Source organism: Zootoca vivipara, chromosome Z1, assembly GCF_965207765.1.
Source record: "Zootoca vivipara chromosome Z1, rZooViv2.hap1.1, whole genome shotgun sequence".
Taxonomy (NCBI): Eukaryota; Metazoa; Chordata; class Lepidosauria; order Squamata; family Lacertidae; genus Zootoca; species Zootoca vivipara.
In genome coordinates this window covers 66,608,997-66,631,769 of record NC_142583.1, presented here as the reverse complement: position 1 = coordinate 66,631,769, position 22,773 = coordinate 66,608,997, and the positions used below count along the sequence as shown (strand labels likewise).

At 45.0% G+C, this 22,773-nt stretch overlaps 1 protein-coding gene across 1 annotated transcript; it reads right to left on the bottom strand.

Annotated features, from left to right (window-relative positions):
* Positions 1 to 2,201: 2,201 nt before the first annotated feature.
* LOC118079055 (ferritin heavy chain A-like) lies at positions 2,202 to 4,295 on the bottom strand. The gene is made up of 4 exons (XM_035103078.2): positions 4,129 to 4,295; positions 3,356 to 3,502; positions 3,097 to 3,222; positions 2,202 to 2,446 (listed from the first exon to the last, which is right to left on the bottom strand). Exons 1-4 carry the CDS (start codon positions 4,228 to 4,230, stop codon positions 2,291 to 2,293), a joined length of 531 nt encoding a protein of 176 aa, XP_034958969.1. The 5' UTR covers positions 4,231 to 4,295; the 3' UTR covers positions 2,202 to 2,290.
* Between the last annotated feature and the right edge of the window lie 18,478 nt (positions 4,296 to 22,773).

Genomic DNA, 22,773 nt, shown 5'->3' with positions numbered 1-22,773 from the left:
AGTAAATATACAACCTTTAGAAGACATCTGAAGGCAGCCCTGTATAGGGATTTTTAAAATTATTATTCTTAATGTTGTATTCTGTTTTTATATACAGTGGTACCTCTACTTACGAATGACTCGACTTATGAATGTTTCTACTTACGAATGAAGCTCCGTCCGCCATCTTGGATGCTGTTTAGATAGGATTGCTTCGACTTACAATTTTTTTTCTCCCAATGCATTCCTGTGGGATTCGACTTACAATTTTTTTCGACTTACGAATGTGCATTCGGAACGCATTAAATTCGTAAGTAGAGGTACCACTGTATGTTGCAAGCCATCTAGAGTGGCTGGGCCAACCCAGTCAGATGAGTGGGGTATTATTAATTTATTTAATTAATTAAAATTATTAATTAATAAAATTAATTAATAATAAAATACAACAACAATAATCAATAATTGAATAGGATGTCCCTATTTTCATTGGAGAAATGATGGAGCGTGTGGACATGTCAGAGACTGAACAATTATTTATTTCAGCTTTCTTTATCACCCAGGTTTTTTGTGGTGTATGTCATCATGGCAAAAGAAGCATATCATGAATGAAATTCATTACAGAAGAGAAAACTTCCTAATAGTGCCTGGAAAAATTGAAAGATCTTCATCAACCACCTGAATTTCAACAGGGAAGGACCACTGAATGAGGTCCACAATGCTGAACGCCCAGTGCCTGAAACATAACCCCCGTGTAAGTGGGGAGTTGCCTGCAATCAGGCTACCCTTAAGGAATCCTGCAAACAAGCCGTTGGAATACATGAGGGTGGAGGCAGGTGGGTGGGAGCTGGCTGTGAGCAGACTGATGAAGCAGTGCTCCTTTTGCCCTAGTGGACCAGTCTCCATTGTCCCACCTCCACCACCACGAGTCTTCTCCATGCCAAGCAGATGTTCTACCATGGATCCTAAGCACCTTGTGCAGCAACCGGGTGAAAGAAGTGGAAACAAGCTGAGTGGTAGAGCTCCTGTTTTGCACGCAGAATGTCCTAGGTTCCAGGCAGGGCTGGGAGACACTTCATGCCTGAAACCCTGGAGAGTTGAGCTTGGTAGAGCAATGATCTGACTTGGTGTAAGGCCCCTTTCTATGACATAGTTTCCTTCCACATCAGGGAAAGGAACTGCACTTTGGAGGTGATTAACCCTGCTGGCATGGAAATCAATCCACATAGTTCCTATTTACAGACGTTCTTGCTAATGCAGTGTGGAACTCGATGGCATACCAGCATTTCCCACAAACATATTGCAGTGGGAAATTGTTAACTGGAGACACACCGTTCTCTCCACCTTTATTTTCTCGCTCTCAAAGTCAGATGGAAGCTACCATTCACAGACAACCAGGAAGGACAGAAGTCACCAACTGGCAGCAATAATTGGAGGTCCGAGTTTGAAAGAAAACTTTGAATGCCACAACGAAGCTTCAAAGGAAGCTTTGAACTGCTCCTGGAACATTTTGCTCATGGGCTAAGTTGTTTTCAACTTGAAGAGATGAGCTTGTCAGTAAAAGGATGCATGGGGAATGTGTGCTGTTTCTACATTTATTTAGCCTTCCGAAGGGAATATTCTTGTGGAGAGCAGGTACTCTTGGGTAGAGAAAGCATTCCATAAATGCCAGCTGGGTTTATTCTGCAAGTTCATTAGTTTTCTAAAACGCCGCCACACTGATTGATTGGGGAGGCTGCTTCAGGCAAACAAGAGAAGTGAAGTGTGCTGGCTGCGACGTGAAATTTCTCAGGATCTTATGCAACCACTGACTATCAAAGTTTCCAGTCTCAGGGTGGCTTAAGAACTTAAAGAGTCCTGCTCAACCACACCCAAGGCCCATCTAGTGCAGCCCCTAGTTCTGTGACCAACCAAATGCCCGTGGTTCTTATGCATTTTAGGCCACCCATAAAATCTTCAAGAAGGCTACAGGGTAATTTCGTCACATTTATATCCAACCTCTTTTCCATCCTAGAAACCAAGGCATCACATGTGGTTCTGAAGTAGCTGCCCATCCAAGTACAGACCAGACCCAGACCTGCTTTACTTCAAAGTAGTAGTGGGCTTGTGTACCCTCAGACCACACCCTGGCCTGAGTGCATTTGGGTTGTCCCACTCCATTTCACCAAAGAGCTTTTTTAAAAAAAGTTCTCATCCCTAACCAGACCACCACACATGACTACAGATTCATGCCAATAATTTATTTTATTCTTGAACATCACACTACACAAACTTGACTACAAATGTTACTCTTTTTCTAAAGTAATGAGAGGATTCAGCTGCTGCTCTTCAAAGTGAGCTTGTCAAACAGGTACTCCCCTGGGCCATTCTGGGGCAGTCCCAGGCGCCGCAGGTTCGTGAGGTGGTCTCCCAGCTGCTTGATGACCTTCACCTCTTCCTCCAGGAACTTGGACTCCAGGAAGTCACACAGCTGAAAGGTGAAAGACAAGCACTGGTCAACTGCACATATTACTCACCGCAAGCTATGGACAAAGAGAATCTGCCACCCTCCAGGTGTTGGATTTCAGATCAAACCAGCCTGCCTGAACAGTGATTAGAGTTTATGATAGCTGCAATCCAACCACATCTGGAGGGTCACAGATTTCCTACCTGTGGTTTAAAACTTTTCTATACATCTTGTTTAAGAAGTGGGTCACAAGGGGGAATAAGGCATGTAGCTTTAACCTTCTGTAGATAAGCTAAACCAGGCATAGGCAACCTTGGCTCTCCAGATGTTTTGGAACTGCAGCTCCCATGATCCCTAGCTAACAGGGCAAGTGGTCATGGGAGCTGTAGTTCCAAAACATCTGGAGAGCCAAGGTTGCCTATGCCTGCGCTAAACCAAAACCAACAGCCACCCATTGGGTCAAATCATGGAAGGGCTACAACAAGGCTACACCCTTCCAGTTTTTGAATGCCATGGAGAAATTAAAGATATACTAGGCATTGGTACTGGTTTTATGGAAGGAAACAAACCTTGCATGTGGGATGGGCATTTTTTCTGCCAGAGCTAACTAACCCTCCTAATCTTATGAAGCATGAGGAAGACTCCTGGAGAATGTAGCATTGTTGAGAACTCACATGAGGGTCGCCCTTCTCTGTTGCCAGCTTGTGCAGGTCCAGCAAGGCCTGGTTCACCTTTTTCTCCAGCTGCAGGGCACACTGCAGGGCATCCAGGCTGTTGCCCCACTCGTCCTTCTCCGGCTTCTGTGCCAGAAATAAGATGCAGAGACTCAGAACACCAGCCTGTGCCTTATTACACGCAAACAGCACCATCAAATCTCAACTCACACTCTCCTCCCAAATGAATCCCAGCTAAAGATCTTCCTTGTTCGCTTACCTTGAGGTCCTTCAGCAAGATGCGCCCCCCTCTCTTGTTCTGGTATTTCAGGAACTTCTCTGCATCCTCCCACTTTTCTTCGGACTGCTCCTTCAGGAACTTGGCCATGTGACACAAGGCAACATCATCCCGGTCAAAGTGGTAGGACTGGAAAGGGAAGGAAAAATAAAGGCCGTAGTCAGATGAGGACAGGTAGCCAATATGCAAACATATCCCTTCCCGCCCCAGATGTGTCCATGTATTTTGGACTCGCTGTACTCCAGTTTGCATTGACGCATCTGAAAAGATACTACTTGAATAGATGACCTACTGTAGCAGGTAATCTAGATGTACAGATGGAGAGTTGGTTGACCACTTTCAGCCCCCAGACCTAAGCTTCTTCACGAACACCCTCCACATGGAGGTCGTAAAAGCAAACAAAAGCCCCCATCCAGTGTACTGGAAAAGCTTCCTAGTTACCATAATAACTACATTCTTACATTGCAGAATGCCAATGCAACAATTAAGCATGGTTACCGTATTTCACTAAGGGTTCTATCAGATCTGGAGTTGAAAGACATGGAAAAGCATCAAGGGTTTACCAAACCCTGTAACTATTACAGTTTATCAGAAGCACATTCTCCCACCTATTGCACACTTTACTTAGAAAAACAACCTAATAAGCTACATGAGACCCGAAGCTTAATAAACATACCTAAGACTAGGAGAAGTCTAAAATTACACAAACAAGTTGCAACCAGGCTCTTCCCATTAGAAAGTCAAAAGTCACTTACCATGGACAGATAAACATAGCTTGCATACAGCTCCAAATTCACCAGTTGGTTCAAGGTAGCTTCACAGTCAGCATGGAAGTTCTGGCACACCTGAGAAGACATCTCTGTGTCCTAGCAAAATAAACTGAGACCAAATAACACTAGAAGCCCTAAACCGATGTTGCTGTAGAAAAATAGGCAGCCCTAGTGGTTTTATACCATTTGGGGCAGGTAACGTGTTTGTGATTAGCAGTAGAATCATCCAATAGAAATGCCACTTGGCTCTGTGGGTGGGAGAATGACTCAGCAGAATGGGACAAAGCTAGCAGCTGATAACAATTTGGGCTCCACCTAGTAATCAAGTCTTTCTGCCCCCCCTTTTTTTAATAGAGAGAGGGGATACTTGATTAGTTTTTTTGCACTACTTTGTGGGTTGTTTCCATCACAGCTGCAGGAGTTTAAGGAAGAAGCACGAATGTGTAGGGAAGGGCAAAGACTCACAGCACAATCCCAGGGCATGCCTACACAGGAATAATTCAATTGAACTCAATGGGGCTTGCTTCTGAGTAGGCATGCATAGGACTACACTATTAACTTGGAAGAGATGTGCAGAGCTGGGAGTGAATTCATGCATAAAACCAAAACTGTCACCTTCATTACAAGTGAAAGATGAGCATATAGAAAATCAAACTGGGTGTGTGCAATTATTCATCATAACATCAAACTTTACAATTATTCATCATTCATCATAAGGGTCTCAGATTCAATAAGAGATACATGAAGTAAAGTAATGTACTCAGCCTTGATGGCCAGTGTGGTGTAGTGGGAAGAAAGTATGGGTGGCTATCATGGCACCCACCAGATGTTCTTGGAGTCCAACAACATCTGGAGGGCCACAGGAGTCTTTCTTAGCCCTTTCTGGAGATGCTGGGGATTGGACATGGGAATTTCTTCCTGCAACCCGTGCATTATTACCTTTTCCCTTATGCAGGGATGAGGAATCTATCGCCCTTCTGATGTTGTGGGGCTACTGCTCCCACCTCCCCTGTCTATTGGCTACACTAGCTTAGGTGGATGGAGGCTGGGGTTCAACAACTTCTGGAGGGTCAAAGGTTCCCCATCCTTGCCAAATAAAGGAACAGGATAGGGGGAAACCAATTCATCACCCATGTGAATTACCATTGAACATGAGCCGTGAAAGCTCCATTCTCTACAAGTGACACCACCATGCATGGATTAGTGCAGCTCCCTTTTAGGATTTTGCTTTATTCCTCCCACACAGAGGTAGTGGATTGCCAGGCGACATATAGACAGGCATGTGTTTTCCTCTTAATGTTTCAGCATGCACTTGAAGAGCAGCAGCAGCAACAACAAGAACAATTTTATTATTTATATGCCGCCCATCTGACTGGGTTGCCCCAGTCACTCTGGGCAGCTCTCAACAAAATATTAAAAACACAGTAAAATATCAACCATTAAAAACTTCTCTGAACTGGACTGCCTTCAGACGTCTTCTGAAAGTCATATCGTTGTTGATCTGTTTCACATCTAACGGGAGGGTGTTCCACAGGGTGGGCGCCACTACCAAGAAGGTCCTCTGCCTGCTTTCCTGTAGCTTCACATCTCACAATGAGGGAAATGCCACATGGCCCTTGGAGCTGGACCTCAGTGTCCAGGCTGGATGGTATACAGGGCCGAGGCTGTTTAGGGCTTTAAAAGTCAACACCAACACTTTGAATTGTGCTTGGAAAGTTCAAGCAAGATTTCTGTATCTCTCATTGAAGCACCAGAGACAACTCTAGAACTCATGAACATCCAATGAGAAGGAATGTTGGAAAATAAAACGAAGTACAGTGGTACCTCAGTTTACGACGGCGATCCGTTCCGGGGAGCCAGTCGCTCCCCGAGTCTGTCGCTCGCCGAAGGCACGCTTCTGCACGTGCACGAAGCACCAATAGAGCACTTCTGTGCACACACGCGCTGCGCAGATCGCTTTTGCACATGTTCGACCTGTGCAGATCGCTTCTGTGCATCCGCACGCGCGGAACCTGGATGTAAATACTTCCGGGTCCGCGGCGGTCGCTCTCCGAGTTTGTCGTAAACGGAGGCGGTCGCAAACCGAGGTTCCACTGTACTTTCTCATGCAGTTAAACTATGGAACTATGGAAGGCAATGATGGCCACCAACTTGGATGGCTTTAAAAGGAGAATAAAGAAATACATGGAGGACAGAGCCATCAATGGCTACTAGCCATCATGGCTATGCTGTGTCTCTATGGATGGAAGCAGTAATGCATCTGAATTCCAGTTGCTTGAGACCATGATGGGGTGATCGGTCTGTGATGGGGTCCTGCTTATGGGTTTCCAACAGACATCTGGCTGTCCACTGTGGGGACAAGATGCTGGACTAGATGGGTCATTGGCCTGATCCAGCAGCCAGGACTCTTGTTATGTTCTTATGACACAGCACTAGCTTATGACATACTGCACATCACTGGCCTTTCCAGAAAGCTCTGCATTGTGGTAAGAATAATAGCAATCTGCTGCCCTTTATTGGTACCCAGAATTTGATGCCGGGGATGGGTTACCCCCAGTCAGCCTGTGTTGGTTCTGTCTGGCTTCTCCTTCCACACTATGCCATTCTGATCAATGGGTGCAATGAGGAGAAAATGTCTCAGGTGAACCTACCACACAAGGTTATTGTGAGGATAAAGTGTGGAAATCTCAATATATATATATATACCTCTGTAGCGCAACAGTGAGATAGAAGTGTCATTAATAAGAGCGTGAGAAGATGCAAGGAGCCTGCTGGATCAGGCCAGTGGCCCATCTAGTCCAGCATCCTGTTCTCACAGTGACCAACCAGATGCCTGTGCGAAACTCACAAGCAGGATTCAAGCACAAGAGCACTCTCCCCTCCTGTGAATTGCAGCATTCACTGAGATTCAAAATCATTAAGTGTCTCCAAACATGGAGGCAGAGCACTGCTATACCTGAGAGTAAACCCATTGAAAAACTGGAAATTACTTCCGAGCAGATATATAGATATAGATTGTACTGAAAGAGATTGAACATACGATTGGGCTTAGCAATTCTACAATGTTCACTGAACTACACATTGGCCAGCATAGGTGCCAACTCCCTGGGGCCCTGTGTGCCTGAGCACCCACAAAATTCCCCACAAAGGGGCCGAGTACCCACAAATTTTAGTGCCAGGGCCATGCATGCTGCATGGCGCCCACAGCCCCAGGCACCCACGGTCATGAGGCCAAGTTGGCACTCCTGTAATGGCCAAAATCACCTTCCAGAAATTTTCACCTGTGACTTCATCGGATGTTGCATTAGCAGAAATTCTGCAAGTGAAATCTTTCCATCTGTCTGGGTGTGTTGATGGGGGAAATTGCACCCGCTGTTTTCTTAAAGATATAGGAGCCGAGCTAGAAAACAAAGTTGTCAAAGAACCTTGTTGTTGCAGTTAAATTATTCTTAAAATATAATAATTACAAACCCACACAGTCAAAAATAGTACAGTAAAATGAATAGCTTGGAATAATAACAGCGAAAAGGAAGGAAGAGTAATTGTGTTGCACCATCCCAAAGCAATATTGTTTGGTATCTTTACATTACATGCAGCCTTTCAAACTGAAATTGGAATTGGTTGTTGGGGAAACCCATAAATTAAAAATGCTGGAAGGGGGTGGGTGTGGGGAGGGAAAGGAAGAGATTGTTTGCCTATGCTCAGATGCACTTCTAATGCATTTCTGTTGCTTGCAGAAATTGCTGTCAACTACTTAAGCACTTAAGCCAACCTAGCAGTTCGAAAGCACGTCAAAGTGCAAGTAGATAAATAGGTACCGCTCCAAGCGGGAAGGTAAACGGCATTTCCGTGTGTGCTGCTCTGGTTCGCCAGAAGCGGCTTAGTCATGCTGGCCACATGACCTGGAAGCTGTACGCCGGCTCCCTCGGCCAATAACACGAGATGAGTGCGCAACCCCAGAGTCGGTCATGACTGGACCTAATGGTCAGGGGTCCCTTTACCTTTACTTAAGCACAACTGCAACTTTCAGACTTCTAGATGTGTCAAAGGCTTCAAAGTGCTTTACAGAATTATGTGGAGGTGGAGAAAGACATCACCACACAGTTTGGTGCTATCCAACGTTTTTGGGTCCAGGGACACATTTGCAAATGTAAAGAATTGCTGGGAATACCCCAAATACCCATCTGACTGGCGGAAGTTCATGATGCCCAGAACCCCACTTCCAAACAGGTAAAATCCCCCCCAAAGAAAAATCCTAGACAAAGAAACAGGCAACCTACCCCCCCAAAAAACCCCAGTTACCCTAGGTAACTCCCCTCTTACACAACCCCATAAGGACCCAAAATGCATTAAAAACAATTTAGGAAGTTGGATTGGTGAGTGCCAAAGGGGTGTCTCAAGGCATCACATTGGGGGCTCCAGATGTAGTCGTGCTCCTGTGACTTGCGCCTTGTGTTAGGAGTATGCAGAATTGGTTCTGCACTGAACCCTAAATGCATCACCCAGCAGCTGATCAGCCAAGCACCTCTGTGAGAGGAGATGAAAGAACAGTGTTTTTTTTCAGCATCAAATGCCTGGGCAAACTAGATCCTGGTCTACCTAGGAAGCTTAGTTTGGTCAGAATTGAGTGTACACTTCCAGAATTGACGCTGAATACATTACTTCTGGTAAATGAGCCACCATAACCACTAGTGGGCTGTGCAAATTTGTATCCCGGGATTTTTAGACTCTTCTAGCCATGTACTATCTGAAACCAAAGGGGCACATTAGTTTCCAGATGTGATTCCCCCCCCAGCTCTCCTACCCCACTAATAAGACAATAAACACTGAACTAAGTGAGAAAAGAGTTTTCTTAACTGGGAACTCTGGAAAAGGCTGACTACCGGAAAGCAGGATAATTTTGGTGTTCTGCTGGAAAACTCTGCTGAAGCTTTGCACACTCTGCTGATCATGCTTTTTCCCCGTCTGGCCATTTTCTCTTCCAGGAGGAACATAAGGAGCCATGGAACCCAGCTGGAATGGCATGATCTTGAAGCCCCATTTCCACAAAGTCTGGCAAAGACGAGTGACCCCATCAACCTGCTAGGAAGACCCTCAAGAGGAAGTCTCACTAGGCAATGGCTCGTTGTATTGTTCCCCATCCAGTATTTGGACCAATCAGGAAAATTGTGAGGTGCCCCACCGAAAGATAGCACATCAGCCTACTACCATAGCTGCCAAGTTATCCCTTTTTTAAAGGGATTTTCCCTTATGCTGAATAGGCTTCTTCGCGAGAAAAGGGAAAACTTGGCAGCTATGGCCTTCTACACTTTTGACTGAGAGCTGATCCACGATCACTTTATGTACCTTTGGGGACTATTAATTGCTGATGAAGAAATATCATTGAAACAGTTCATTATCCCGGAAGAGCTGTTCTGTTTGCTGTTTGTTGCTGCTGTGGTAATAAAACCATCTGGCTCCAGTCCATTCTCAACCAAACTTTGATACAGAAAGGCTTTCTGCCTCAACTTCAGTGTTTCTTTGTGGTCACACACCGTTCTAAGCATTCCCGTTGATGGAATATTTATTTGACTTCTATTAGTTTGTGACTTCTTGCGTGTATTATATGGCTTTTGTTTATGAATTAAGAAACAATTGATAGTGTTTCATAAATGTCGCCAATACATTATTAGCCGACGTGTTGCCTTTTGTTGATCATGCAAATGTACAGCAGCTGAAGGAATACTGCTTTAAGCTCATCCTTTTTCCCTGGAGAGCGCCTCAAAAAAGAATAGGTTTTTTTAAAGAAACCCCACCAATATTGGGCTCATGTCTAGCAGTTATGGGCGAACTGTCTTCTACAAATCATAACAATATGGGGAGCAGCAAGGGTGATGCATAGAGTTCTTGCTCTGTCAGAAAAAGCATTTACGTCTATAACATTCCACCCACGGCTTCCCTTCCTTCTTTCTTTTTACCCAAGGGGCCCTGCTTTACAGCTCTTTGCCTCAGAGGGAAAGGGAAGTCTATTTCCTTCGCTGCTCTCCTTTTACCTGCAACAGATTGAATTATCACTTTGTCAGATGTTATTTGTCTGTCTTCCACGCGACCAGTCCCAGTCGCTGCCACTGCAGCAAGAGATCTTGCAGATGCTTCCGATATCGGATTAATGTAAAGGTCAGAGCACAGTGGGGCTGTGTGGGGAGAGTGGTGGGCCGGAAAAGAGAGATAATCCTGTGAAATATTGCTAATCGGATTAATGGAAACGTTTTGACCGAAGACAAATACAGTATGCTTTCTGTCTGACTCTGTCGAGACGCATTTCACTTCGCTGGCTTGGCCAACTGTTTCACAGTGTGCTTTTATTGCTCATTGTCGTTCCCCTGCTACATCAAAAACTGCCCTGAGGGCTCCCAAAATGGCCCAAGGGATGCGCCCAGGAAGCCTGCAAGCTGAGACATAAATACACAACTCTGCTGGTGCCCATCATTCTATGATTCCGGCCAAGCTCTGAGGGAAATGATCTCCTCTTGTTCAAGGGGGGAACTGTGTGGCATGCAGGGGAAGAGCAAACCCCTGTTGTACAAGGAGGCCTCATTCCACTCACTCACAGCCCCACTTAATGTTATATTGAATTTCATCCTATGATTTTTTTATTATTATTAAAAGAAAGACTGATTGCATTTCGTTCCAACCCACATTTCATTACCTTATTATTGCTGTGGGGATTCATGGCACACTTGATACCACAGACATCTGCGCAACAATTAAACCATGGCTCCTTTGCTCATGGCTAAACAGTTATGTATCAATATCTATTTCCCCTTCTTAATAAAGCAAAGGAAGAGGGGCAGTGGAACTAATCTCTAGGAGGCAACGCCTTGAAGTGCTCATTAGTGCATCTTGGTAGGAAAATGAAACAGACACCCCTCTCTCACCTCCAAGAGATTTTAATTAAATTTCCAGCAGTGTCCCTAATTGAAGGGATCGGCTAAGTGGGGGAGAAGAAAATGGATTGTAGAATAGATATTAATGTTCTCTCATGATGTTCTGGCAGAATAAATAGCACATCGATTTGCTTCTCAGGCAGGTACAAGTAGGAATGGTCAAATCTGTCAATTTTAGTCCCTCTTGGTTTCAGTTCACCAGATTGCCACTTCAGTTTACATTTTGTTTAATAATAATAATTTTATTATTTATATCCCACGCACCTGGCTGGGTTTCTGAGCGACTACTTGACAGCACATATAGAAACAGTAAAATGTCAAACATAAAAAACCTTCCCATGTCTTCTAAAAGTTGTGTAATCCTTTATGTCCTTGACATCTGATGGGAGGGTGTTCCACAGGGAGGGTGCCACTACCGAAAAGACCCTCTGCCTGGTTCCCTGTAACCTCACTTCTTGCAGTGAGGGAACCACCAGAGGAGGATAGTCCTCATGAAAATTAATTCTCCTTTTTTCTGCTTTTATAGTAATAGATACATTTTTGTGTGTGGAATTTTGACTACTATAATGCACCTGATAATATATCAGCACAATTTTCTCCTGCTTAGGCCACAGCAGGGATTATTCACAAGTTCTTTTAGGAAGTAGACAGTGCAAAGGCATAAGCACTACCGTTATAATATCTGTGTCTTGACTGTATATGTTAAAAACGTTGAAACTTAATAAAATAGAATTAAAACAACAAACAAACAAGGAGGAAGGGAAGCAGGTCTGGTGAAGGGTAGGGGTTCCAGACAGAAAAGCCTGGGGGGCCACATTCAGCCCCTGGGCATGAGTCCTTCCACCCTAACATTATGCAATACCTTTACAGACTGTCCTTCCTACTATTTGCTCTTGTGCCCTGGAATCCATCTGAAAAAGAGATATAAAAGCATCAAGGCAATCAGAAAATGGGAGTGGGTGGGAGCAATCAGCTCACAAGCTCAATGTGGTGCTTTAAATGAAAAGAAACATGCATTCGAAAACGGCATTTTGCCATTGATTTTTATTGCTAGCATGCCCTCTGATCCACCAGTCCTACCGGTCCCTGGCTGCACTGGTTCCTGCCGCTTAATTTGGGACGCACTCTGGCTCCTTTCCCCTCGGGGGGGGGGAGAGGCAATCAGTGTTTGCATTTGCACCTGCGATGGCTCAAACCAATTTGGCTGCTTGGAGCCCCTGCAACAAACTGAGAAGCCGGCGTGGTGGTGGGGGAGAATCGTTGCAGCGCTAATCGCCTGCCATCCAAGGGGGGAGCGTACCGAGCAAAACTAATGCGCAAAAAGGCTCAGCTGGAAGTGAGAGGCAGATTGCTTGTTACTGCTTGATGCTAGGCAGCTCCAAAACCAAAATTCGTATGTCTCTGTATGAACGGTCATTAAGGAGGCATTCTCCCAGCTGTGTGGAGGGGAGGTAGAGATCCTGCTAATTAAACCTTCTGGTCACAAACCTGGATGGCTTTTAAAATAATTGCACAAATGAATGGAGCATAGGATTATCAATCGCTACTAGCCAAAATGGCTATGTTCTAACTCCTCTGCCAGAGGCAATATTCCTCTTTACACGAGTTGATGTGAGTTGTGCGGTGGCAGCAGCCCCTAGTAGTATTAACTGGTTATTTTATTTAACAACAACAACAACAACAACAACAACAACAACAACAACAACAACAATTTATTTATACCCCATCTGGCTGGGTTTCCCCAGCCACTCTGGGTGGCTCCCAACAGAATATTAAAAGCACAACAAAACATCAAACATTAAAAACTTCCCTAAACAGGGTTCCCTTCAGAAGTCTTCTAAAAGTCAGATACAGGTAGGTAGCCTTGTTGGTCTGCCGTAGTCGAAAGAAAAAAATTCCAGTAGCACCTTAGAGACCAACTAAGTTTAAAAGTCAGATAGCTGTTTGTTTCCTTGACATCTGATGGGAGGGTATTCCACAGGGCGGGCACCACTACCGAGAAGGCCCTCTGTTAATTTATTTATTGACTTTAAAAAAATTGCTATAAATTTTGCTTTGATGTTAGCTTCTTGAAAGGAAATTAATAAGATGCATTAACCCAGAGATGGTTTCACTTAGGGGCAACATCGTGGGGACAGGGGGCCATGGGGCCTAGGGCCCCCCAAGCATTTTCAAGGAGAGGGGCTGGCCCCCTCAAAATTCCATAGCGACCATGCACACAGGACATGCTAACATCATGTGCCCAAGCCGCAGGGTGTGTGCACGACACATCAGCTCATCCAGGAGCATGTGTGAGTGACGTCAGCCCCCTCAATCGCTTACGCCACGTGACCCCAGCCCCCTCAATCGCAGGGGCAAAGTAGTACACTTGATTGCACTCCTACAGCTCTTCACGTCACGCTCCTCCTTTCCCGATGAGTGGGGTACAAATCTTTCTTTGGTAAAAGGTCCATTCTCTTTGAGCATAGTTGTCAACTTTTCCCTTTTCTCGCGAGGAAGCCTATTCAGCATAAGGGATTTTCCCTTTTTTTAAAAGGAGAACTTGACAGCTATGTCTTTGAGAATCCTGAAGATTTGGTGTTTTCATAGCAGGGTGTTCGTTTCCTGACATAGAAACAAGAATGAGTTTGCAGGAATGAGTTTGCAAGCTTGATGCTAGTGATGGATTGACAAGGTCGGCCCAGTTTTCCTGAGCTTCGCAGCCAGTCACTTACAGGCACCACTCCATCCAATTAAACATGCTCTTAATGAGCTCTACTGATCCAAACCATCTGACAGCCCTTTCAGAATCCTTGTGTTTGAGTGATGTGCTTGCAAATCACTCAAGCATATTATTACAGCACCTGCACTCTCACTATATATTAACCCTTCCGGATTGGGAAAGATTTACTCTCACAAACCACACACTTACACATAAGAGCATAAAAAGAGCCTGCAGGATCAGGCCAATGACCTTTTGAGTGCAACATCCTGTTCTCAGAGCACTCTCCTCTCCTGTGGTTTCCAGCAACTTGTATTCAGAACAGAATTAAAAAAATTCCTTCCAGTAGCACCTTAGAGACCAACTAAGTTTGTCATTGGTATGAAAGCTCATACCAATGGGAAACTTAGTTGGTCTCTAAGGTGCTACTGGAAGGTTTTTTTTTTAATATTTTGTTTCAACTATGTCAGACCAACACAGCTACCTACCTGTAACTGGTATTCAGAAACATTGCTTCCTCCCACTGTGGAAGCAGAGCAGGTAAAAAAGGTAAAGGTAAAGGTAAAGGACCCCTGGATGGTTAAGTCCAGTCAAAGGTGACTGAGGTTGTGGTGCTCATCTCACTTCCAGGTCGAGGGAGCCAGCGTTTGTCCACAAACAGCTTTCCGAGTCATGTGCCCAGAATCAATAAACCGCTTCTGGCACAATGGGACTGTTGGAATACACTGGGGGGGGGGAGGGTTCCACGCAGCCTCCGGGATGAGACAAACCTCTCCGGCCGTCTTCCTGGTGTTGCGCAGCTCTGGGACGTCCATAAATCAGTCCCGGCATGCTCCAGCAACACATTAGCATATGCCTATGTGCATGCACACTCAGCAGAGATCAGCAGAAACAAAGTGGATTTGGTGTGCTCATTCTAAGCTTTCATTAAGTAGTATATACAGGACAAAGTAATCATGGCATTCTCTCCCTTCAGCTCCAAGAGAGAACAGAAAGTGAAAAGTACAAAAACACAACAGAACGGAAAAGATGAGGTTAACTTCCGCTCTCAGGCTTTCCAGGCCTGGAAAGTAAACACAGGCATGTGATGTAACAATCACACATCCAGCAATGGAGGAGTGAAATGCTAACAGGGACACCGTGCCGGAAGCCAGAGTGCGTGGAAATGCCGTTTACCTTCCCACCGCAGTGGTATCTATTTATCTACTTGCACTGGTGTGATTTCAAACTGCTAGGTTGACAGAAGCAGGAAAAGGGCAACGGGAGTTCACTCCATCGTGGGGATTCGAACCGCCGACCTTCTGATAGGCAAGCCCAAGGGGCTCAGTGGTTTAGACCACAGCACCACCCGCACCCCATCCTGGCTAGTAGCCATCAATGGCCCTCTCCTCTGTTAATTTGTCTAAAAGGTAAAGGTAAAGGGACCCCTGACCATTAGGTCCAGTCATGACTCACTCTGGGGTCGCGGTGTTCATCTCGCGTTATTGGCTGAGGGAGCCGGCGTACAGCTTCCAGGTTATGTTGCCAGCATGACAAAGCCGCTTCTGGTGAACCAGAGCAGCACTATCTACTTGCACTTTGATGTGCTTTCGAACTGCTAGGTTGGCAGGAGCTGGGACCGAGCAACGGGAGCTCACCCCGTCGCGGGGATTCGAACCGCCGACCTTCTGATCGGCAAGCCCTAGGCTCTGTGGTTTAACCCTCTTTTTAAGCCATCTAGGTTGGAGGCCATCCTGTGGGAGCAAGCCCCATACTTTATCTATGCACTTGCAAGACTTCTTTAATATTTTAATCCCAGCCAGTCCAAACGTCTCATTATTGCAAGGGAAACACATTAGCCAAGTGACTAGAATAAAGCAAATGGAATCCAGAGAGAACAGAAACTTGCTTTACTGAGGTGGAAGCTGAACAACACTAAGGTTTAACTTGAGGAGAATTAAAACAGAGAGGCTTGTCTGTTTTTTGTCTCTCAGGCCTACAGATGAGGAAAATTCATTCGGAACTACTTTTCCACCCAACTCCCTCAGCTGTCAAAACACAACCATCTTCCTCGAGAGTCCAGGGAGTTTCAGGCACACTTGACCCAGGTTTCCTTTTTGGAAAATGAGGCACAGCGGGAGACTGTGGTGTCTTTATGATATATGGTTGCCATATGTCCAGAATTTCCTGGACATAGATGGGATTCGCCCATCAAAAATGGCATCTGAGCGCAATTTTTGCAAAGCAGCTAAAATCTCCAGGAAAACCCAGGCAGCCCATATCGGAAATGTTGCTTTTTTGTGATTTCCCTAAAAAGAAAAGAAAGGTAAAAACTTCAACAATTTTGTGCATGTGTGTGTGTGTGTGTGTGTGTGTGTGTGCCTACAATGGAGGGGTGCACAGCATTTGTACCCCAAAAGGTTCTGGCTTCCCCCATAAACACAAACAGACATCTGTCATTTTTCTCTGCCTCCTGCTCTCCACTTGTCACATAACATCCTCCTCCCATCTAACCCACATTCCTTTATCTGTGGATTGAAGGGGGCCCCACCCCATTGTTGCCTCACACAGAGTTGCATTTGATTCATTGCTTTGCTAATAGCTCATTAGCCCCACCAAGGAAACTGGTCTGAGTTAATTAGTTTCCAACAATGCCAATTCCAAGGGAATCTGATACAGTGGTGCCTCGCTAGATGAATTTAATTTGTTCCACGGGTCTTTTCTTATAACAAAAAATTCATCTAGCAAATCCCATAGGAATGCATTGAATTTTTTTTGAATTTTTTTGCCCATAGGAACGCATTAATTGAATTTCAATGCATTCTTATGGGAAACCGCGGTTCGCTAGACGAATTTTTCGTAAAACGAATTCATCTAAGGAGGCAACCTCCACTCGAAAAATCCTTTTGTTAAGCGGAAATTTCGTTAAGCAGGGCATTCATTAAGCGAGGCACCACTGTACACAGTTTAGAAAGTTTGCCTAGCTTAATTGGCCTTTCACACATGTTAATTCCAGAGGATTGAAAAGCATCTAGCACACATCTTAATACACACGGGTCTTGATCACATTCTGACACTTGAGTCTTAATTAAGTTCTAGCTACTGCAAGCCTATTAAGTCACATACTCAATCATCCCTGCTATTGTACTTCCAACAAGAGGGGGGGGGACTGGCAAAATATAATACTTTGGTTCTATGAAATCCACAATGCTATGCAACTTTGTTTGAAACTCGTGTACAGGAGCCTTACAGTGAAGTAAGAACTTGGAACACTGAAAGCACAGGGAACCAGCCAAAATTGAGAAGGCAGATGGGTTTTTGACAGAAAAGAATGTATTCCAGATTTCCCCAAACTCGGCCCTCCAGATGTTTTGGGACTACAATTCCCATCATCCCTGGCCACTGGTCCTGTTAGCTAGGGATGATGGGCGTTGTAGTCCCAAAACATCTGGAGGGCCAAGTTTGGGGATGCCTGATATATTCCATATTTTAGACAGACAGACAGACAGACAGACAGACAGACAGACAGACAGACAGACAGACAGACAGACAGACAGACATGGCTACCTGTGCTCACCTTTTGAGGATAAGGAAACTATTTTTTTTTTTAAAAAAAAGAATGATTAAAATTAACTGAGACTTCAAGTTTTAATCAGTAGGTTTATCATCTGAAAGACTATGGTACCCTCAAGATACTTTGAAATAGGATCTCCATCAGGCTTAAACATAAAGGCCAATAGTTAGGAATGATGAGTACCATAGTCCAACAATATCTGCTCTATAATGTAAGTGGAAATGCTTTGCAAGGAACAAACCAGCCCTATTAAGCTGTAAAGCAATACAGACAATTTATAATCCATTCTTCTTTATTTTTTGTTTTGGCGTTCTCAATGATAGATCTGATTCAAAATGAGGCAGTTATAATCTTCCGACAACCGCTAGATCTGTTTTCAATTCCCTCAATTACAGAGACTTTCATTTTTTATTTTTGTTCTCGTTGCATGAAGCAATCATATCACTTAGGGGATTTGTGTTCAACAAAATGCAATCAGTTTCTACAAACCGCCTGAATGCAAAATGAATTTTCGGAGCAGCTCCCATCTGCCCCAGCCAGTAAGCCTGATGGCAGGGCCAGCCCGAGACATTTTGCCACCTGAGGCAAACCACAAAATGCCTACCCCCGCCCATGGGGAGGAAAAAAATGGGTGAGGGGGGGAGAAATCAAATTAACATTACCTGGCAGTTGAAGTCGCGTTGCACTCAAAGGTTGTCATAGGGTGGGGAGTGGGGAACAGTGCCAGGCGGGTACAGAGCACAGGAGACCCCCAGAGGGCAGCCCCCACCATTTCCTCCCTAGGGGTGGGAGGAGACTAGCAGCACTTCCTATTTGTTGAGAGGCCACTGTAGAAGCAGCATTGCTTGTAGCAGTGGCAGAGGAAGGGGGTTGCGGTGGGGGCATTCTGCCCCAGGTGTCATCCCTCAGGGGGGTGACACCAGCGTGCCCCCAGACTCTCGCCACGGGCGGTACCCCTCCTAGGATGCTTGCTGCGGGTGGCACCCCTGGGCCACTCGCCATGAGCGGCTAGCCCCACCCCCGTGGGCATCTAGCCCCGCCCCTGGGTGCACAGCATGTGCACCGCTCTGGGTGCTGGAGCAGCTAGCTCCGCCTCTGGCAAGTAGATACAGTGGTACCTTGGTTTATGAACACAATTGGTTCCGGAAGTCTGTTCATAAACTGAAGCGTTCATAAACTGTAACGAACTTTCCCATTGAAAGTAATGGAAAGTGGATTAATCCGTTCCAGATGGGTCCGCGGAGTACTCAACCTGAAGTGTACTTAACCCGAAGCATGGGTGTAATTGGTTCCGGAAGTCTGTTCATAAACTGAAGCGTTCATAAACTGAAGCGAACTTTCCCATGGAAAGTAATAGAAAGTGAATTAATCCGTTCCAGATGGGTCCGCGGTGTTCGTAAACCGAAAATTCATAAACGGAGGTGTTCGTAAACCGAGGTTCCACTGTAAATAGATACCACTGCGGTGGGAAGGTAAACGGCATTTCCGTGCGCTCTGGCTTCCAGCATGGTGTCCCTGTTAGCATTTCACTCCTCCATTGCTGGATGTGTGATTGTTACATCACATGCCTGTGTTTACTTTCAAGGCTTGGAAAGCCTGAGAGAGGAAGTTAACCTCATATTTTCCGTTCTGTTGTGTTTTTGTACTTTTCACTTTCTGTTCTCTCTTGGAGCTGAAGGGAGAGAGTGCCATGATTAGTTTGTCCTGTATATACTACTTAATGAAAGCTTAGAATGAGCACACCAAACTCCACTTTGTTTCTGCTGATCTCTGCTGAGTGTGCATGCACATAGGCATCTGCTATGTGTTGCTGGAGCATGCCGGGACTGATTTATGGACGTCCTGGAGCTGTGCAACACCAGGAAGATGCCCGGAGAGGTTTGTCTCATCCCGGAGGCTGCGTGGGACCACCCCCCCCCCAGTGTATTCCAACAGTCCCATTGTGCCTTCAGATGTCTTCTAAAGGTTGTATAGTTACTTGGCTCGGGCGTCACATAACTCCATGCCCTCCACCATTTCTCTGATGTGAAAATAGGGACGTCCTATGATACCCTCCAACATTGTAAGAGTCTGCTAGTGTAAATTGTCTGTAGCTTGACTGCTGTTTTGGGAGTCCAAGTAGCAGGAGTATCGTATTCCCCTTGGAGAGATACAATATCCAGAGTGCTTTAACAGCTCTGTGATGAGATAGAGGTCTCCTAATAATTTTGAGCAACCTTAATAGATTACAGAAAGCAGAGACATCACCTTGCCTACAAAGGTCCGTATAGTTAAAGCTATGGTTTTCCCAGTAGTGATGTATGGAAGTGAGAGCTGGACCATAAAGAAGCCTGATCGCCGAATAATTGATGCTTTTGAATTATGGTGCTGGAGGAGACTCTTGAGAGTCCCATGGACTGCAAGAAGATCAAACCTATCAATTCTGAAGGAAATCAGCCGTGAGTGCTCACTGGAAGGACAGATCCTGAAGCTGAGGCTTCAATACTTTGGACACCTCATGAGAAGAGAAGACTCCCTGGAAAAGACCCTGATGTTGGGAAAGATTGAGGGCACTAGGAGAAGGGGACGACAGAGGACGAGATGGTTGGACAGTGTTCTCGAAGCTACGAACATGAGTTTGACCAAACTGCGGGAGGCAGTGCAAGACAGGAGTGCCTGGCGTGCTATGGTCCATGGGGTCATGAAGAGTCGGACACGACTAAACGACTAAACAACAACAACAACAACAACAACAATAGATTACAGTTCTCAGGTTTCTTTAAGGGGAGCCATTTATAGTTATACGAAACTGCTTTAGTTAGTTAAGTATTTTTATTTATTTACTGTCCTTGATTTTAGAGAGGCAGCTGCCCCCCTTGGCTATGCCCATGGTTATATAGTTGCTTACCTCCTTGGCTGGGGGGGGGGGAGTGTCACATAACTGTTTACATTTGCTTCCTTTTGCCTGTCCTCCATCTCCAAACATTCATTTCCCCTGGACATCCACAAGTTCTAGTGTTATGAGAGGGAAAAAAGCTTTTCTCTTCTGAGTTTCTTTCTGACTGTGCTTGCCAAGACATGGTGTTTTTTTTTCACAGCTCTCTAGAAATCATTAGCAGAAAAAGTTAAAAACAACAACAACAACAACAACAACAACAACAAAAATGCATAAGTGCAGACGAAACCCCTGGGATATCCTCTCTTCCCAATGCATACTTTCCACAACATTATTTTTGGTCCAAGTGAATCAGTCAGTGAGCAGTCAACATTGCCATGAAATTAATACCTTTTCAATTGCTGTTAGCATTAATTTGTCATGTATGGGATTTTTCGGTGGCTAAACATCAATTTTTAAAACACTGCTAGTCCTTAAAGTCCTCAGGTGTCATGAGCATCATTTATTATAGCGATGCTTTGTTCTGCTGGCAGGCAGCCACCTGGGCACTGTAAAAGTAAATTGTGTGATGATGGCCTTACTCTTACTTTGGGCAAGTTGCCTTTATAGATTTCAAAACTATGAAGGAATCTAGGATCTGAGAGCTACTACACGCCACTTTGTTCAGCTCAGAGATGGATGCTTAAGCCAGGCACACTCCCCCCAAAACACTCAGTGTAAAATGGGGATTATTACTACAGACGCTCCAAGTGTCCCTATTTTCCAGGGAACCATCCCCTATTTTTACAGAAGCCATCCCAGTTTCTGATTTGATCCCGTAATGTCCAGCTTTTCCTTAAGATGTCCCTATTTTCATCAGAGAAATGTTGTAGGGTATGGAGTTATGTGACCCCCGAGCTGTCTGAAGGCAATTCTGTATAGGGAAGGGTGGGTTTTTTTATGTTTTATATATGTTTATATAAGCTGCCCAGAGTGGCTGGGGCAACCCAGTGAGATTTGTGGGGTATAAATAGTAAAATTCTCATTATGGAATGGGGTGTCCCTATTTTCATTGGAGAAATGTTGGAGGGTACGACAGCCATCTCAGTACATTTTGCTGCCTGAGGCAAAGGACGAGATGGCTCATAACAGAGGCCAACTGGACCAGTAGTTGAATCTTACTCCAATACTGCTGACAGCGCAGGGTCTTCCACTGCACTTGAGGGCAGCAGGCTAGTGTAGGGGGTACAGTGAGGGCCACATGGCATTCATAGCTCTGTCCTCTCCCCGCATCTGCCGCCTGAGGCAACTGTCTCACTCTGCCTCATTATAGGGCCAGCCCTGCATTAGAAATAGCCCCCAGACCATCTTCAAGGGCAGCCCCAGCACATTATGGTAGTCCAGGTGGGAGTTAATAGACCCTTCAATATGCTTTTATTTTTTACTTTGTTTTTAATTGTATGGCTTTGCTACTTTGCTGCTGGTGGTGGCCAACAAAAGAGGTTCAAAGACTGTCTCAAGGCAAAGCTTTAAAAATGTAGTATAAACACTGACAACTGGGAAACACTGGCCTGCGAGCGCTCCAGTTGGAGAACAGCCTTTACCAAAGGTGTCATGGGCTTTGAAGAAACTCGAGCTCAGGATGCAAGGGAGAAACGTGCTAAGAGGAAGGCATGCTTGGCAAATCTACACCATGATCAACTCCCGCCTGGAAACCAATGTCCCCACTGTGGAAGGACCTGCGGACCCAGAATTGGCCTCCACAGTCACTTACGGACCCATTGTTAAAACTGTGTTCATGGAAGACAATCTTACTCGGCTACGAGTGATCGCCAAAGAAGAAGAAGAAGAAGCCCTGGGCTCCTTTGGAAAGAAGGACGGAACAGAAAATCACCATCATATTAATACTAAATACTGGTTTCCTGTTTTTTCTTCCTTGTTGGGCTACCAGCAAGATAAACAATACATTGGAGAGGGTTGCCCATATATCAAGTTATTTTGAAATGCTGTTTTGAAAAGCACAGTGATGCCATCTCTGCAATTAGCCCTTCTAAACCTTCTCACATATAAAGAGTCTGTTCTCTGTAGCAGGGAACTGATCAGTCACTTACTAAGTAGGCACTGCAAGAGTCTGGAGAGTCAAGGTGGGAGCAGATATAGATGACTGGCGTGCTCTGGTCCATGGGGTCACGACTAAACGACTAAACAACAACATGCAAAGGAGAATTATTTGTTACATTAGTATTGCATAATAAGAAGAAATGGCACACAAATTGAGGACACTTAGAGACCCATGTAAAAGTGGTAAGCTTAATTTGGTACGATTTTACGATTGATGTTAATATCCAGGAGCATGCCACTTCCCCACCAAAAGCTTTTAAATGTATGTGTGGTTGAGATGAATCATTTTTATAGTTTTCTCCCTGGTGGTGATGTGTTTTCTTTCCAGTGGACCCCTGAACTCTGCAATGGATGCTGCATATTTCATTTTATATTGCCTGCTGTAAAAGGTTTTTAATGGTTGTTGTTTTTTTTAAAAAAAAGAAATTTATTTACAATGATTACTTCTGACAGATTTATGTGTTTGCTCACTGAG

What these genes read in the sequence shown, in the direction of transcription:
- LOC118079055 (XM_035103078.2), bottom strand. Translation starts at nt 4,230, where the DNA reads ATGTCTTCTCAGGTGTGCCAGAACTTCCATGCTGACTGTGAAGCTACC. An exon ending in GCTATGTTTATCTGTCCATG is followed by an intron (nt 3,503 to 4,128) that starts GTAAGTGACTTT and finishes TTCCCTTTCCAG; the next exon opens with TCCTACCACTTTGACCGGGA. An exon ending in CAGAGAAGGGCGACCCTCAT is followed by an intron (nt 2,447 to 3,096) that starts GTGAGTTCTCAA and finishes TTCACCTTTCAG; the next exon opens with CTGTGTGACTTCCTGGAGTC.